This window comes from Pagrus pagrus, assembly GCF_965226575.1.
Source record: "Pagrus pagrus genome assembly, chromosome: 4".
Taxonomy (NCBI): Eukaryota; Metazoa; Chordata; class Actinopteri; order Spariformes; family Sparidae; genus Pagrus; species Pagrus pagrus.
In genome coordinates, this window is record NC_140188.1 from 30,952,879 (window position 1) to 30,970,895 (window position 18,017).

The 18,017-nt window shown below is 39.6% G+C and overlaps 1 protein-coding gene across 3 annotated transcripts in view; it reads left to right on the forward strand.

Annotated features, from left to right (window-relative positions):
* sgsm2 (small G protein signaling modulator 2) overlaps positions 1-18,017 on the forward strand; it is a 109,605-nt gene that overhangs the window by 17,565 nt on the left and 74,023 nt on the right. For all 3 annotated transcript variants that reach the window (XM_084351454.1, XM_084351455.1, XM_084351456.1), the window contains exon 2: positions 1,118-1,193. In XM_084351454.1, the coding sequence (XP_084207580.1) occupies positions 1,118-1,193 (76 nt within the window). The remainder of the gene's footprint in view (positions 1-1,117; positions 1,194-18,017) is intronic.

Below are 18,017 nucleotides of genomic sequence, written 5' to 3' on the forward strand. Positions count from 1 at the left end.
AATGTGAGGTCAGTATTCATAAAGATGCTGCTTTCATATTGCCATAAAGTAATAAAAATAATGTAAAACTTACAAGTAGATACGATAAAAGCAACCAAACTATTCTGAATGGTTACCTTAAGTGTGTAGTGTAATGTATTTATAGGAGGAACAAATATTAAGAATACTTACAGAAAGACTTTTTTATGATTCATTTTTAACTGCAGTTCTTAGTTTAAAACCTTGTTTATTGATACAACTCCTGTTTTTCCATAGTAATATTTTTAAATAAAGAAAAAAACATCACCCCTAAAGTCTGTCCAGCACTAAGGAGGTAGTATAGTCATTACAGTTTGCTGCATATATTCCAATAACATAACTCATCTTGTGCCACCTTAGGTCAACATTTCTCCATGACCAACTGTTTGCTACCACGACGTGATAAATATAATATCCTGTCTTCTATGAATGTTGTATGCTGTGAATATTCATGCTTTCTGAAAGATGACCTTATGTACGCAAATAATACTCAATATGTAATAGGTGGCTTGGCATGAAATTCACAGAGCACACTCATACTCCCCTGAGGACGCACCCGAACACATGTAACCTCAGCACATCCATGCTTATTTGAACCCCTCTGATTTTGAGGGCATTTTGACTTTTTTCAAGCGTAAACCCCTTTTTCATTCTTATCCCTATTATTGTGAAATCATCAGTTATTCATCTGTATTATTCATTGTGTCCAACACGGTCAAACTGTGGGCTGTAAGAGGGCCTGAAGGCATTTGCTGTGGGCTTGGCATATTAACCATTTTATGTCTATCTTTGGTTCAAAGTGTTAATTGCTGTGGTGTTTCTGCACTGCACTTCCAAAAATCACTTTTTCTACATATCAGCCCAGGAGAGCTGAAAAAAAGACTTTTATTTGTCTGAAAACTATGTAGATTATCACGGTGGTGATCATGTCGAGTTTATGAGTTGTGTTTTATGATTTCCTGTGATTTTATCTTCCTATGATCCTGATGCAGATTACTTTGACTGTGATAATGGTGATGACTAGTGCTATAATGACTAAAATAAAGACAATGACATAGATTCCAGACATAGTGGTAAATTCTGGTTCTTTTGTGTGCAGGTGAAGCAGATCATGGAGGAAGCAGTGACTAAGAAGTTTGTCCACGAAGACAGCAGCCACATCATTGCTCTGTGCAGTAAGTACGCTCTTCTTCTCTAATTCTTTTCTCTACACAAACACATACACACACATACACACACAGGCATTGTCTAATTCTCTTCCTCTCTCTCGCTCTCTCTCTGTCACACACATACACACACAAACACACACACACACACACACACACACACACACACTCACACACACTCACACACACACACACACACACACACACACACACACACACACACACACACACAGGCACACTTGTTGAACTCCTCAGCAGGTGACTGGGTGCTGCTTCTCCGTCAAGGACACTGCTTGACGTCACTGTGCCTCTGACTATGCTGCTGCATCAATGGAAAGTTAATAATCACAGTGGAGCTAATGGAAACCAATTTCAGAGACAGGCTGTACAAAACCCAGGCTTTCTAAGCCCTAGACACATCAAGTGTGTGTGTGTGTGAGCACGCGTGTGCGTGTTTCTGTGTGATGGCCAGAGATAGAGGGGTTGCCCCTCCTGACCGGATGGTTGAGCTTGCAGTGGGGTGTGAGTCACAGCTTCCACGCTGGTCAGGAAGCTGAGTGTAGCTCTCTACTGTGTCATCAGCCAAATGACCGATGACACAGTAGAAGCTTCTTCCTAACCCGTTTCATGGGATTAACGCACACACAACTACATGAAAACTCCTATAAATAAGAGATATCTCATATAGCTAATATTTGTAGTTTATAAATAACTACAGATAGTCATTGTTTAAAGAAAGTGGATCATATTTTGAGGTGATTTGTATTTCTTTATCAAGTGTTGCCAAGCTAGAACTGTGCCAGAAATGTACAGGAAACAGAGCTTTCACACATTCTAATTCCCATATGTAAATATATGGTTTATGAGTCCTATGTGGTATTCAAAAATATGGTGCAATAGTGAGTCACAAAGTACCTTTTTTGTATTATTTTGCATGTAATGTTTTATAAATTTGCATTTATGGACAACCCAGGTAGCATAATGTTTTATTTATTTATTTATTTTTTGTTTTATTCCCAAAACTGAGGTTTCGACCTTATGTTTTATTTATTTGTGTAAATCAAAAAATAATACATCTGGCAGTTATCCAGAATAATGGATGAAGATTTTAAAGGTACCATTACATTTAACCAATACTGCCTTACAATCTCTTATTGGTTCTTTGTGTTACGTTCAATAAATAAAAAAAACTATTGACATTGCTTTGATTTCTCATACTGTAGCCTATTTAAAAATATATACGTCCTTTATGTACCCTAAAGATATAATATGTAGGAATTCTGTATAAAAATGATCAGAAACGACTTGCTCTTTGTTCTTCATGTTGTTGAGCGGGGTACTTACATTGCCCCAAATGTTTCCAACAATGTTCAAATCAGAGAAATCCACAAGTTTCCTCGAGGTAACGATGTGTTTCATTAGGTCACCGCTGCTTCTTCCAAGGCATGGCAGGCGGCAATCAAGACTAAACTTAAAGCGATAGTTCAGGTCTTTTGATGTAGGATTGCATGAGGTACTTATTCTTAGTCAGTGTGTTGCCTGCAGTAGATGACCGTCATCTCGCAGCTGGTGTGGAGAAGCAGCGCACAGCACCAGCAGGAAGCAAGGCTTTGTACTGCTGAAACCTTACCAGCAGCAAGACGTATTTTAGCCACCTAAAATGATTCCCACCTAAAATATATATGTTTAAGGGTATGCTATGTTTTTAATATTTTTGGCGCTTTACGTTGCTGTGCAGCCTTTTCCTTTGGCTTTAACATTCTGCCTGTGCGTAGGAATATGGATGTTGTATGGTTGAGGGAATGTAGTGAAAGGAAGGAAAAGGCTGTTTAATGGCAACATAATGCGCCAAAATGGTGTACACTTGAATGGATATACATATTTAAGTTGGGAATTGTTTTAAGTGGCTAAAATATGTCTTGCTGCTGGTAGGGTTTCAGCAGTACATAGCACTGCTTCCTGCTGGCGCTGCGCACTGCTTTTCCACACTGCTTCTGAGATTACAGTCATCTACATCTCGACCCTACATCAAAAGTCACACGCTATCACTTAAAGGTGAATAAAACTTTAAAATTTTACCTCATTTGTGAACATTTGTGCCTGAGTGATGTCGGCTAGATTTTCACCAGCTGTGGTTTTTGTTTAATGCAGTGTTTATCTGCTGCTAACAGACAGATTACTTTACTACATTAGCAGTGGCCCACAAGGAGAGTGTGTGTGTTTGTGTGTTTTAAATTGAGGTAAACTCTCACTATTCAGCCACTCGCCAGAGACTGTGATTCTTCTTCTTTCCCCTCCTCTCTGTGATGTCTCTATGAAGTACCTTTCCCATCCAGCTCCAGTCAGCAGTCAACATTTCTGTAACGGGACATAAACTGACACACAGACAACTGAGGTCTCCTCAGCAGATCGCTGCTGCAGTCTGGCTGATAAATGGGATTGAAGATAAATCCACTTTTTAATCAGAAAAGTTAAAAAAATAATCTCTCCTCCTGCCAGTAAACGACTCCTGATCAGAGCAGAATCTTATGTGACGTTATTCCTCAGGTCTGACTTAGTCCACGAAACTCTAGCCGCCTCTGAGCAGCGGCTCCTCACCACAAAACACTCCGCAAATGTCTAATGTTTTGTTTCGATATGGAGCCCCCAGTGGCTGAAATTACATATTGTGCATTTAAATTTACCAGGTAAAAGTCTAATTGAGATTAAAATCTGTTTCGTTGTATAACTCTCTAATTTATGAATTAATGAATCATCCAAATTTGCAGGTATACCTGACATACCTGAGGCAGATGAGGCAACAGGAGATGAAAACTGCATTTCTCCACCTGTATGTTGTAACTTTCACTAGATGTTTGGAAAGGTATGCTTGTGTTTCCGTACTTAGATACAAAAGACTTGTTGCACTTGTGGCTGTTCAAGCACTGTCTGTATCAACTTTAGTGAACTGTAACAGGACTTTTGAGTGTTTATTTCTCTCCAACATTGTCACTAGGAGCAGGATCTCTGTATGTCTGTGTTTGAGAGCTGTCCTATCCCAAGCACATGCAACAGACATACTCTTCTGGATATGGAAATAACAAAAATGTGTGAGACCAAAGTTTGAATTTCTCCAAAAGCGTTGGCAGAACCAGAAATGTCAACATTTATTGATACTCAGGTCTTTTAGCCCCGGGGCTCATTAAATACCAGGTTTTTGTACCCATCCTTATCCAGGATTCATGGTCTTTTTTTTTTTGTTTGTTTTTTCTAATTTCCGAGACAGAATTGATTGATTGATTTCTTAAAAAAAATGAAAAATAACTCGATTGCAATTAACCCTATACAATGGGACCATGATCAATTGAATAATTTAAAAAGTATTATCATTTCTATACTGAAACAAGAACAACTCATCACCTTAGATTATGTTACTATGTTCAGTTTTTACGAATCAGAGACAAATGTCTAAAATAAAGTGTAACCGTCTCCACATAGCTGTTGTTGAGCCTGTAGTCACCTTGGCAATACTGATTTTTTTTCCTTCTTCTCCCCCTCCCACAGATTATAATTAGTCAGCGCTAAGCCCTGTTTACACAGGATTACTATTGACTGGGGTGCAGCAGTGGTTTTGAAGAGAGCATTGGAAATGAGCCCTGGGTAGTAGTGTTGGACATCTTGGAAATCTTGTGAAAATTCCTGTTTTCTTATGGAAAGTCTATGTAAAATCTGCCACATCAATCATCAATCAGCATCAAGAGACTGACTAACATAGAGCAGTGAAGTGGCTTTCACAGACTCTCTCAGGGACAAGGGTCAAAAATGGAGGAATTAATGAAAACTGATGAATATCAGTTTATTGCCAGACATACACAAAAGTTCACAGCAGAGGGCGAAATTGTTCTGCATTCTTTCCTGAGAATTACAAATGGAATTAATTATTTAGCAATTAAGTAAAAGTGCTGTTGCTGTGTACTTCTCTTTTTGTTATTTTTGCTCTTTAAAAATCAGCAGAATGCAGGAAAAACTCAGAGTTTTCGCAAGGAGATCACCACTTTGATTTTGATATCCTCTCTAATTTTGAGGTCTAAAAGTTGGCAAGAATGAGGCTGTGAATTGATTTTCTGGGAGCTTCGTGACCTTAGATTAGTATATCCTGAGTCATCAGTAAATTCTGTTTCTCTGGTAGAAGGTGTTTCACAGTCTGCAGAGGTTGGGAGCTAAATCAGTTATTAGCTACATGATGTCCCCACATAATATTAATCTTGGATGATCCCTTCTCGCCTCCACTTCAAGGTCGAGATAGTCTAGCACTTTTTGTACAGGTGAAAAAACTACTTGAGCTGGTTCATTTTCCCAAGATATGCAGAAATTCGGTGATCATAATAGCCAGGTCTTTCCTCCCTCATGAACAGACAGGACCATGTAAATTGAATTGACCTGTGGGCCACTGTGATTCGATGCAATAAAAGAGTGACTGCTGTGAGAGCAGAGTTCATTATCCATCATCATTGGTAGATCAAACATCTCTCTCCAGAATAGCCAGAACCGTCCCTGTCCGAGAAGTGGAAAAGTGCCATCCTAATGGCTGACCTGGGAACAGGGCAGTGTGGAAATTAAACTGTCAGTCTTAGTTGTAATTACAGCTGTTAGAAGTGACATCCAGAGGCAAGCGTTCTCTCTTCAAGAGAGAGACTGACTGACTGACTGACTGACTGATTTGTGGTTTGTGTGTATCAATGTAGCCAATTGTGACGCTTGTATCTGTTTGCTGGAACAACTCCTTACACCCCGACATTGTGATCTGCTGCGCTGATTAGAAACTTAGAAGCAAACGCACATAGGATTGGTCAATCAGTCAGCTGCTAAGCTGAATCAGACAGATCCTGAGGCATCTCATCTCAATGTGTTTATCTTTTCAAATAGTCCTCACTCCACTGCTCATTTTCCTCGCAGATGAATACACTTGATATTCTATTCTATTAAAAGGTTATAATTTCCTCTTCCTTTTTGAGAATTAGGATTACATCTTCAGTATGCAGTCTTGTACCATATAAAGACCAGTCAAAGCCTGTTAACGTGCGTGAATAATGTACAGTATGTATTCTGTGCTACATGTAGGGACAGTACAGAGTGAGAAGAAAACGATACATATATAGGGATGCAATGATTAAAGATGTTAATGGTATGATTATAGTAAAAAATCAGGGTTTTACAGTTTCACAATTGTAATGCATTGATTTCTTTCACAACACTAGGGATGTAGAAAATCACTTGAGCATTTCTTGTAGAGGCTTTCTTTCGTATTTTGTCCCCCAAGGAAGAAAGGCGAAGAAATTAAAAACATCTCTCATCTACTATCGTTGAGGGTTAGAACAGAAACCCTCTGTATAACTGAAACTAACTGAAATTTGAAACCGTGGTTAATAGTGAAGACGCTGCATCCCTATTAATATAACCAAAAATCTTAAACTGACAAAGGTTGGAGAGAAAACCCAGCGTAATGTTTTCCATACAGACACAAATGTTGGAGAGCTCTCTTAAATCCTCTGCTCAGTGCTTTCTTAATGATTGATATCGTAGAAAGCACAGAGGATTTCACTCCAAATCTACAGAATACTGTTGCTTATAATCAATTATTGGATGGGTTGATGATATCTGAGAATGGTGTTATCACGATGTGTGAAATAGCAGGGTAAAGGAAAATGTATGAAATATGTATTTTATTTTATTTATATTTTTGACTTCCTCTGTTGCGTATGATCTAAACAATGTTCCCTGTGGTCCCTCTGGGGCTGTGCTGCTCAGGTGTTGTTCCATGGGCCAGGAGTTCAGGAGGGCAACACAATCAGATGAAAATCTCAGATATTAACACAAAATATTAACACATCTTTACACATAGTACTCAATTTTGTTTACAGACAATAAAATTAAATGATGCCATACACTATTAAAAACCTTTTACCTATTTTTAAATATCAAAAATCAATACATCACCATCAGAAATCTCTTCTGTCTGCACTTGGTTAAGTGACTCTACTAGAATCCACACGCTGAAGCTGTTTTCTAATTATAGCAAATGAAGGGGACATTTCAGTTTCCTCTCTCATGTTTGTATTAAGTTACTTTGATGAGACAAATAGATGTCAATCGTCAAATCCTGCTGGATGCCCACAAGACCCCTCAAGGAAATTACAACGTGGCCCTCTTGAACCTTTATTGTGTGCTTTGCTCAAGTCTGCAAATAAGACAGTGTGTGAATGTGTGTGTGTGTGTGTGTGTGTGTGTGTGTGTGTGTGTGTGTGTGTGTGTGACAAAGAAGGAGAGCGAGACGAGAGAGGGAGAGTGTGTGTGCCTGCTGTGTCATCATGCTCTGCTTCTGGTCAGTCTTTTGCAAATGGGACAGTTTACTTTAGGTTCCCGTTGTCATCTGGAGATTCATTTCCTGTCAACACTCAGAAGATGTACAGACTCCATTTTGGTGGTTAAATTTAGACAGTTAGCAAATCACGGTGTCAGCTCAAAAGAAAGGACAAATGGCACTACATGGACCAAATCACTGAGAATTGTGACCAAGATATTACCTCAAACATATTTCAGAGTTTTCCTTAAGTGCCGTCTGTCTGTCTGTGGATAATTCAGCACTCGGTTAAAACCTTGTGAAGGATGAACACTGAAAGAACCTAAAAATAGGGCTGCATGATATGGCAAAAAAAAAAAGCACTACAGTACTTCATTGTATGCTCACTTGTCACACATTACTTTTAACAAAAAACTGCAGCTTCTGTACTTTGGATATTGCAATTGGCCATACTGTGATTTCGATAATATTTCAAATAATTGTGCAGCCCTATCTCTAAATAACCTGAGTACCTACAAAAAAGCTGAGCTAACGCTAGCGTCATCTTGGCTAACAGCCCCTCTTGATGTCTCCACTGATTTTTAATGTGAAGCTGCCTTATTCAGTGTTTTCACCAGTTTTAATTATCAAGTCAGTTTGGAGGAGACCTCTGTGGATCAGTCAGCTCCTGGTAAAAATCCTCCTGAATAATGAACACAATGAAGGAATCCTTACCTCAATCCTAAACAACAGCTGGCTGTTATTTTTACTATTGAACTATTTTGTAAAGACATTACAGGTAACACATCTACATTTCACAATAGACAGTCATTGTCTTTGCTAAGATATGATTGTGTTGTGTTCTTTGTTTTGTTTTTGTGTTTCGGCCAAGGTTGTTATTTTTTTTGTTTGTTAGTTTTTTTGCATCTTTGAGCCACCGTACCATATACACTGATCCCAGTATATCTGTTATAACCTAATACTGGCATATCATCAGATTAAATTAATCAACTCTGGACCAGTTTTATGTTGTTATACATTTTTAATCTAGTGCAAACACACATCAAATGCAACAAATAAAGTCTTCTTTATTTTATAATGTAGAATGTACTGTATAAGGCCCTTTCATTTTCAGTTAAGCACAGGTAGTCATTACGCACCACAGTTGCATCTGCAGTCTATTTTTGCAGATGTAGAGTAGTTCTTCATTGATAGTTTCAGTCTGCAGACACAGTGCTGTTCTGTATGCTGAAGATGTCTGCAGTGAGATCAGTTGGAGTGAAGCATCTTACATTATGTTTTAAGCAAATCTCCAACCCAGTTTTGAAATGTTAAGGGCAAGGCAACTTTGTCTTTGACTTTATTGATAAAACTATGCTAGATAAAAAATAAAAGAAGAAAGAAATATCTGTACAAAATCACCATTACACATTAATTCATGAAATTGTGCCAGATTTAAAGGTGCATTTCATAAGATCTGGACATAATTTTAGTTTAAAAAATGAACTAACCCTATCAACAGAGTGTGAAGAAGTAACAGATCTGGTGTTATGTCCAAGACGCCTATGTACTGTATTGCAGAGCTCTCCACTGCCAAGCAGTCAGGTATGGGCCGTCTCTTCTTGTAATACATTCTCTAATAAGTCCTCCTGGCCAGGGGGCGATAGTGAGTCATTGTGTAACAAAAGAATGCAAGTGAGCAATGGTTGAAGCTATGGGTACGTAAATATATACATAGAGGTAATTATTTCGGTCTTTACAAATTTAACAACGTGCAATAATGAATTTGCATAAAAACAAATGAAAAATATAAGATAAATGGCAAAAAGGGTTTGAACTAAACCTTGAGAAAGGGGGAAATACTGCCCCCTATTCGGTTGAACTGGATGGCTGGTAATTACAAATAGGTCCTTTAATCAAGGTTCAGATATCGGAGGACACATGACTCAGTGCACCACAGCCAAATACAGGCTGTAGGTGGAGCACCCAACTCTTTTAGAAGGCTAAAAGATTTTAATCAACCGAGAGAGGGCCACACTATCTAAGAGTAACGGATATTTGATACAGTATACTGTATATTGTATTAAAATGACATTTTTAAGTGCTGTTAATCATGTGTAGTTTTATCGTCCTATCTTATTGTGGATTTTGATCAAGATATCCTCCACACAGAGTGTAGTTGACCATCTTAATGTAAATGTGGCTCCTTCTCGTCAGCCCTGCACTGAGAGCCTGCAGGCTAACCTGACTATGACGTCACTGTGATGCAGGCTAATCATCGGCCTCTTGAGCTGGGTGACTCTTGGGAAAGGTGCAAGGTAAAAGGTCAGATGCTAATGATAAACAATGATGTCAGTGCAGGAATGAGTCACTGCTGGCCCGCTCTTCCCGAGTGCTCCTTCTAATACCTGGTCATTGTGCTACATCTGCTTATGAAGGCCAAATTAATTCCAGTGTTTCATTGGCCAGTAGATATAACCTGTGTACGCTTTCTCATTTTGTCTTCAGGATGGAATTAACTAAATTAAAGCTCTGGTCTACGATCTGAGAAAGGTTTAAAAAAAGCATCCCCCCCCCCACACACACCCCTCCCCTCTGTGCTCCTTAACCCCTCCCCTCCAAGCTTGTATCGCTCTCCCCTCGGAGTACACCCCCTCCCGCAACAAGCTTTTTTTTTTCTCTCTTCAACAAACTTTATACGCCCCGCAACAAGCACCAAGAGCAACAAGCCGGACGGCAGAAACCAAATACAGCCCAGCTTTGAATGCGGAGTAACGATGTCGGATTCACAGATAAAGTTATTACAATGCACGTTGAAACTAACGTTAATCTTGTAAGTCATTACAATGTCCACAGCTAAGCTCCACAGCCAAGCTAGCGTAACGTCATAAGCATGCTACAGCTACCTTAGCTACGTTACCTTACAGCTACGTAATAAGTTACAACAGCCAAGTTAGACACTTCTAAAAGTTATTGAGGGCCAAGAGACTAACAGATGCTGCCGTCAGCTTTCATCACAACGATCGCTTCCACATTGTGGCTGAAAAACAAACCTGTGTGAGTCTCGGAGCAACTGTGTGTGTCCCAGCTGCTGTCTGAGTAGCACCAGACCGCAACACAAACGTGTCCGTAAACCGTAATCTCTTGTTTATGACAGATAAGACACACAAATACACACATCGTAACGCATTTATGATAATCCATCATATTGATTTAGCAAAGGCTTCGTTGAAAACAAACGGACAAGACCGGGAGGAGGGTTAGCAAAACAGCTGAGCAGTGACCGGGCGAGAGGTTGTTATGGAGAAATAAATCCGGACAAATAAGATAAAAATCCGGAAATAAATCCGAAACCCCTCCGCTTCGCGTTGGGATTTCATCCATTCCTTCATTCATCTTACTTGCTGCTTCATTTAGCTGCCACGAGCAAATAAATAGGCTGATTTGGTGTAAACATGTTAGCAATGTTAGCTTGTTAGCTTACAATGCTAGCATAGAGGCTAACGTCTCCGTCGAACAAGTAAACAAGTGTTGACAACACTGCAGAGACAGACACCGTCTAATAACACAGAAACAAACTAACGGCAGCTTTCACAGTCATCAGCAGCATCGGCATGAAAGTTATCTGTGTCACAACATCCACAATAAAGACGAAGGTTACCTGCTCAACAGAAACGCTGCTGTATCAGCACCGGGTCCATATCTTCACGGACCTTTCGCCACCGTTCAAATGATGACCCGATGTTTACTCTGGTTTGAGCCCTCTTTGTTTCACATCTCCGCTTTGTGTCTTTTCAGTGACAGACTTTCTTTCTTTGACTCTTTGTCAGTGGGGCGAGCAGAGGCAGCTGAACTGCTCAGGGCAAAACAAACCTCTTGTCCGCTTGTAGTTTCAAATGCGGAAGTGGGTCGGGACCAGACGTGAGCAGGAGCAGGAGAGTGAGCGAGGATTGGATCGGAAAATTGATCTAATAGGAGCCATCCGGGCCGGAAGATGGTATCTTTTTAATTGTAGTATCTGTAGTCCCATTCACGCTGCCCTTTTAGTGCAGGAATCATGGGCGATACTCTGCCTTGCCATCTGTGTTAAAGTTACAAATGCGGAGAGAGACTGTGGCTCTGATCCACCTCCGGAGGTAGTATCAATGCCACAGCAGAGGCGAACCGGCGTCTGTGTGAATGGAAAAGCCAGAGGAGGCGGATCAGGGGTGTGTCGGTCTGATGGAGTTCACAGTCTGACAACTAAACAGATCCTTCACTCATCAAATAAAAGATAAATGTCCCACACTTCAACCCACAAAGCAACATTACAGGACCAAACAACAGTAATGTGGTAACTGGTAGTGTCTTTGGCAACTTATATGAGGAAAAAAATACCACATCCATACGTGTCTGTCATCCTGTCTGTCCTACCGACTCTTTGTCACATTTCTGCCCGAAAAAACAGCGTCTGTCCCCGGCAGCAGAGCTGGGCAGCTCCTACAGTTGATTGGCAGTGATTACGTGACGTAATTTAGAGCAAAAAACTAACTCACCATGTCTTTGTCACCTTCCACTAGTGTGTAGTTGTAGTTACTGTCTCTGGAAACTTGTATAGAAAAAAGTCACTGTGACGGTCAGCCCTCCCGACCGAGACTTCAGTGAACTTTTCCCCAGAAAACAGCATCCCTCCCCGTGAGTGAGAGTCAGCGTCCTGTTTACTGATGGTGATTATGTAATTATGTAATTTAGAGCGAAAAACTTCCAGTATGCATGGCGGGTCAGGATCTCAATCACAACACATTAAAAACTGCTTCCATATGATTATAAACATTCAGCGGATACATGTTTAGATTAACACATTGCTTGGTTCAGTGTGAACAACCAAAGGCAGCGTATAGGCGAGCTTTCGTTGCGATGATAATGTGGAGTCTCTGTGTGAAAAGGGCTTGTGTGACCCACCTCAGTCCATAAACATTACAAAACAAAACATAAATCAGATGCAGTACATTACAAGTGTGCTGTAATCTGCAAAAATAGTGTTTTCAAGTGGCACAATCACAAAAGTTGACGACGCCTCCTTAATTCATGCTTGATTAGGTGGGCGTGCTATAACAGTTATTCTTTATGGGCGCAGACCAAGCCCCCAGTAAAGCTTTGAAGCCAACCTTCATAGTGGCCACACTGTGTAATTATGTCACGTGATGCACTGGGGCCCAAAAAGACTTGGAAAAGTCTTGAAGGCTGCGCAATTAAATAATTTGATCTCTATTCAGGTTAGCCAGGTACTAAACCAGAAGCTAGCCCACTCGGTCAGTGGATGTCTCTGGTTTGCACGCTCTATGGGCCACACACAGCGAAAAATCCGGGTAATTTTATAGCCGGGAAGTCGAGCTTGTTTGGCTTCATTTGCCACTGAGCAGCTTTGATGGGAACGAACAGAGCGCCATCTCCAACGCTGTATTCATATTTTAATTGTTACATTATACATACGCAACGTATGTATCAGACGTTCAGGTGAAAACAGCTAAGGTGGTTGATAATTATTGTATGACAGATTTTACACACTGCGTGTGTCTTTGTCCAGTTTGTGTTTCCTAGCAAGTCATAAAATCCAAAATGTGCCCTGATGTCCACTTTCAAAATATTGGATGTGTTTTCTCTGCGTCTCTCTGCCGTATCTCCTTACATAATTAACGATAGACGTTACAACATAACTTTACAACTTAATTGTCCAGACAATCAGCAATCAATAAAGGCTGCAAACTCTTGAAACCCTGTTTCCACCCCTCTAGAATCTGACAGATTGTTATTATTTGGCTGCTTCCTGATTGGTCAGCAGCTAAAAAGACAAAGGTGAAGATGCGGAGGGACATCTAGCCATATTTCAAGGTAAACAACATAGGATATTTGATAATCCATTGCTTACTGATATACTGCAGCTAACGTTAGCATTCAACCATTTTGTGCACATATTGTGCGCTAATATTTCAGAATAAATTTACAACTGTCCTATTGTATCGAGTTGCTCTATGAAACAGTGATGTTAGCATGGAAGTGTTTGTATGCTTACGTTAGCTGCTGTCTAATGGTAAGTCATGGGTTATCAAATATGTTGTTTTTTGCCTTGAAATGTGGCCAGGTATCCCTCTGGACTTTCATTATCCATTGTCTTTCCAGTTACTGATCAAGCAGTCAAATTATGATGATTTGTGGGATCCCCTACATTTATGACTCAGCCTGGAGCACAGCAGGACAACATGAGCTTCCCACTCTGAATATGATGCCAGAGGAAAATGGACACTGTGTGAATATGGTTGAGCTTCTTGTCTTCTTGTTAACTTTTGTTCTGCTTTCATGGATGTTGCAAAATTTCAAATGTTCTAAGTGAGTGAGTGACCAAGTATGGTAGAGAGGGTACATGTATAACGTTTCAAACGTGGAACTGTCACAGCAGAACGAGCGTCGGCCCTGCTCAGTAACAGCAAAAAACGACACATCAGTGCTGGGTTATTTTGCCTTTATCGCAATATTTTTAGGCTAGACAACTATAAACGTTATATATCTGGATATGTTGAAAACAGCACTTCATAAATACTAGAACTTGCCAACAAAGTTAGATTCATTTTTAAAAAAATATATATATATACAAATAATCAATATAGCTCCTGTAGAGTTGACTATTGGTACCTTCACAAAATATGAACCATGAGATTTTTAATAAATAATCATCAGTAATGTGGATGTAACACCTAAGTGAGTAAAGATTACAACAAGTAGAACAGTCTGGTAAGTTTATTAAATGACATCACTTTACTGTAATGAGCCTTTAAAACCATGAAAAACACTAATGTCATATCAGGATATAAGGATGTCCAACATCTAACACCATATACAGTCTCATTATGATCGAATATCGATTGCCCAGTCCTACAGAAGATCAATTTTTAGAGTCTTCACAGGCTCCTACACTCCCTCAACCATACAGAACATCCAGTTGTTGAACTCATCAGGAATCCAATAAATGACATCCCCTGTCCTGACTGTATGTGTTGAAAGCTTCTTTCTCCCTGTTGCTTTATATTTGACAGGAGGAAAATTGCATCGTAACTTAATTGCCCGTACAGGTGCCATTATCACAGATAGAGACCCTGTAAAAGCTAGTTCCACACATCATTTACTGAACATGTCCAGCTTTTCTCACCAGGCTATTTTTTCTTCCTGTCTTTCCATTAATTAAAACACACCAGTTAACTGGGATGGCAAAGAAAATTTAAGTGGGAGCTGCTGGCACCTGTGGTATTTATTGCAGTTATAGATAGGAACCCGCGGCACGTTGGCTGGCCAGCCTCTCTGTGTGGACGGAGTTAACTGTTGTGTAACTGTGTCTATGTGTAGGAGTCCAAAACTTCTCCACAACATTTAAACTGATCACATAACTCACCCTCATTAGCCTCACAGATGGGGGAATCAAGTTGTGTAATGTGTGATTTCTCTTTTGTGTGTTAGTCGTTATGGTGTCACGCATATCAACTTGGTGTGTGATTAAAAGAAAATCTCAGTGCTTAAAACGGCGTTCCAAACGATACACAGCCTGCAATGAATGCTGTGCATGTGTTATTAATAGAGCACCCAAAAATACTGCCATTAAAGAGCTGCCATCGCTGGCTCCAGTTTTTCCTTCAGTGTTCGACTTTTCATGCTGAAAACAGAAACACTCAAATATTCAGGTAGTCATCCTGTTGAATACGTCACTTCATCACACCCACACCTTTCTGCAGTGAAACGCTGCCCTTAAATTATACAGTCTTCAATTAACTGTTGTGTCTGTAATTAAAAGACTAATAGGCAATTAAAGATGATGCTAAAGCCTATTAATTTGTCGTTTTCTCATAGCTTGAGTAGGCTGATGAGGAAGTCTGGTGTTCCTTTTCCACCTTTACCAGCCTCCATCATAACAATCAGAAGGCTGCAAATTGATAGAGAAACATAAAAGAAGAAATATATGGACTAAAGGGAAACGGTTGCATAATCTATTTTCAACAAACTAATTATCCAGCAGTTCCATCAACATTTTTAACCTTTGTCAGACAATTACACTTGTTTGTAAAGACTACATACAGACTGCTTCTAAAACTGGGCAGACGCAACATGATGAAGGCATGAATTTGAGGAAGAAGAATTTCTGTGTGACTGTTACAATGATTCTTGGAGGGTTAGGGTTCTCTTCTGGGTTTTGTTACAGGTATGACAATGTGGAGCATGTGCAATTGTGCAATGAAAAAGAAAAAGTTTGGGAATCATCAACGATCTCCAGATCAAAGTGTTTGAAAAATGGCTCCTACACTCTTATCAATAGGTTGGCTCCTTGATGAAAGTAATTCATTAGTATATGAATCCCAAAGAATAGGTCGACATCCAAATAGACAATCAAAAACAGTGAAATGAAACATTAGAATACAACCATGATTTGTTAAAAAAAAAAAAAAAAAAAAAAGTTATCAAACATAAATTTGACCGAATGCGGTCATGTGCTAATAACTGTTGAGATATTATCAATTGAAAATAACACAAAGAAAATATTTTCAAGTCGACCAGCAGATAACATTACTGCAGTGTTGTGGAGGAGAAAGAAGAGATATGAAGCTGTTTTGGTATTTTGGGCAGGAAACTTTTAGGAGAGACATGACAATACTAAAGTGGATGGAAAACGATTACTGGCATCAGTGTGTCTTAGCTCTGAATGAATTTTCTGTGAGTGTTGCTGTTTACAATTTTGAAAAATATGTTTATTTTTTCTTCATATAAACAATCCAATATTTCGCATCAATTAAGTATTTTTACAAGAACTATGGTCATGTGTGGGAAATGAAAAAGAAAATTGAAAATTGGCATTTAAGCCTGTGTGACTACAGCCCAAATGACAGATCAAAGTCACTGTAGCTGTTACATCATCTGGATAAAACCCTGAATTTCTAGATACCACGAATGAGAGACGACAGGAGATGAAAAAAATGTGATAATTGATCTCAGTGATTGGGGGTTAGAAGAAGGACGTGATTTGATTAACTGGGAAAGTATGGAGGAGTACAGCAGAAGAAAAGGAAAGACTGGTGCGTAAGAAAGGAAGCAATGGCCTGAAGCGGCTAATGGGCTCATTAGGAAACTCGTGGTCATGTAATGACCTGCCACAGAATGGACATCTTGGCCTCCACGCACTACAGACAAATGAACAGACAGGAATAGAAAGGAAAAATAGGAAAGAGATAGCAGAAGACAGTAATAGAGAAGAATGGAGAGAGAGAGAGAGAGAGAGAGAGAGAGCGAGAGAGAGGTATTTAACCAGTGGAAATAATGAAGGGGCATATAACATGGGTGTCAACTTCATCCCATTCAGTTTTCAGAGAGGTTTAGTTGGATGTATAGCAGGGCTGGGCGAAATGGCCAAAACTGTTTTCACGATATGTTTTTTAATATTGATCGATGTCGATAGTTATCACGATATACAGTATATTTGACAATAATAATGTTGAATTGACAGTTTTAAGAGTATTTTCCTTAGGACAGAACCCAAAACAAACCAGAAGGTTAATTATGGCTTATAAAATACAATTATTTATTGTCAGAATGAATAGGTGACACACATTCAACAGAACCAACCTACCAAATGGCTTGATGTTAAACACTGAATAAATAAAATGATTAATATGTACAACAAATTGCTTGTTTCAAACTTGTCTCAAACATTTTAGAGGTAGTATACTGAACTGAACATTGATTAAAGAAAATAAAATAAAAAGGTAAAGTTGAGGATGATTATGCTACTTTATTCTTTGAATATTGCAGGTAGTTGTTCAGTTCAGCTTTAATGCCTCCTGTTCTGTAAGACCTGATGTGGTTCGGACGTGTGACCAGACCACATATCAACGGTGACATCTCTGAGCTGCTCCTCCAACTTTACCCTACACTCTGCATAGAGCTGGTTTTTCAACCATGCGTATAGGCATCATATCTTTAGCGATACAGTACGTAATTGTGCTGGTTATGTCTTTGTGTCACTTCGGTTTCTTCTCATGTGGTGTAATGGCTGAAAAAGTAGCGGCAACTGTTGGTTGTTGAGCTGAAGTTTGACTAGTAGAAGCAGTGGGGCTGGGCAGTTGGCTACTTGAGGGGTGGCTGACGCTAGCATGATAGCGCTAACTCATACTTTCGGAGTACTGTTTGGGACGGTACCTTTTGAGATGATTGAAGAGGTTGGTGGTGTTTCCAGTTCTGCTGAGGACTGGTCGCCGACACATTTTGCACCTAATGCTGGTCTGTCTTTTGTCAGACTTCAGGTAGCCGAACTTTTTCCAAATAACCGAAGTGGTATGACCTTTCTTCGGTACAATTTCTTCGTCTTTGTCAGTTTCCTCACACTCTGTTTCACTAGTCGGGCCTCTCATTGTTATCGCTCATTTATCATTGTTATCGTGGAAAATTTTATCAGGAAAATTATCGAGATCGTTTTATTGCCCAGCCCTAATGTGTAGCGT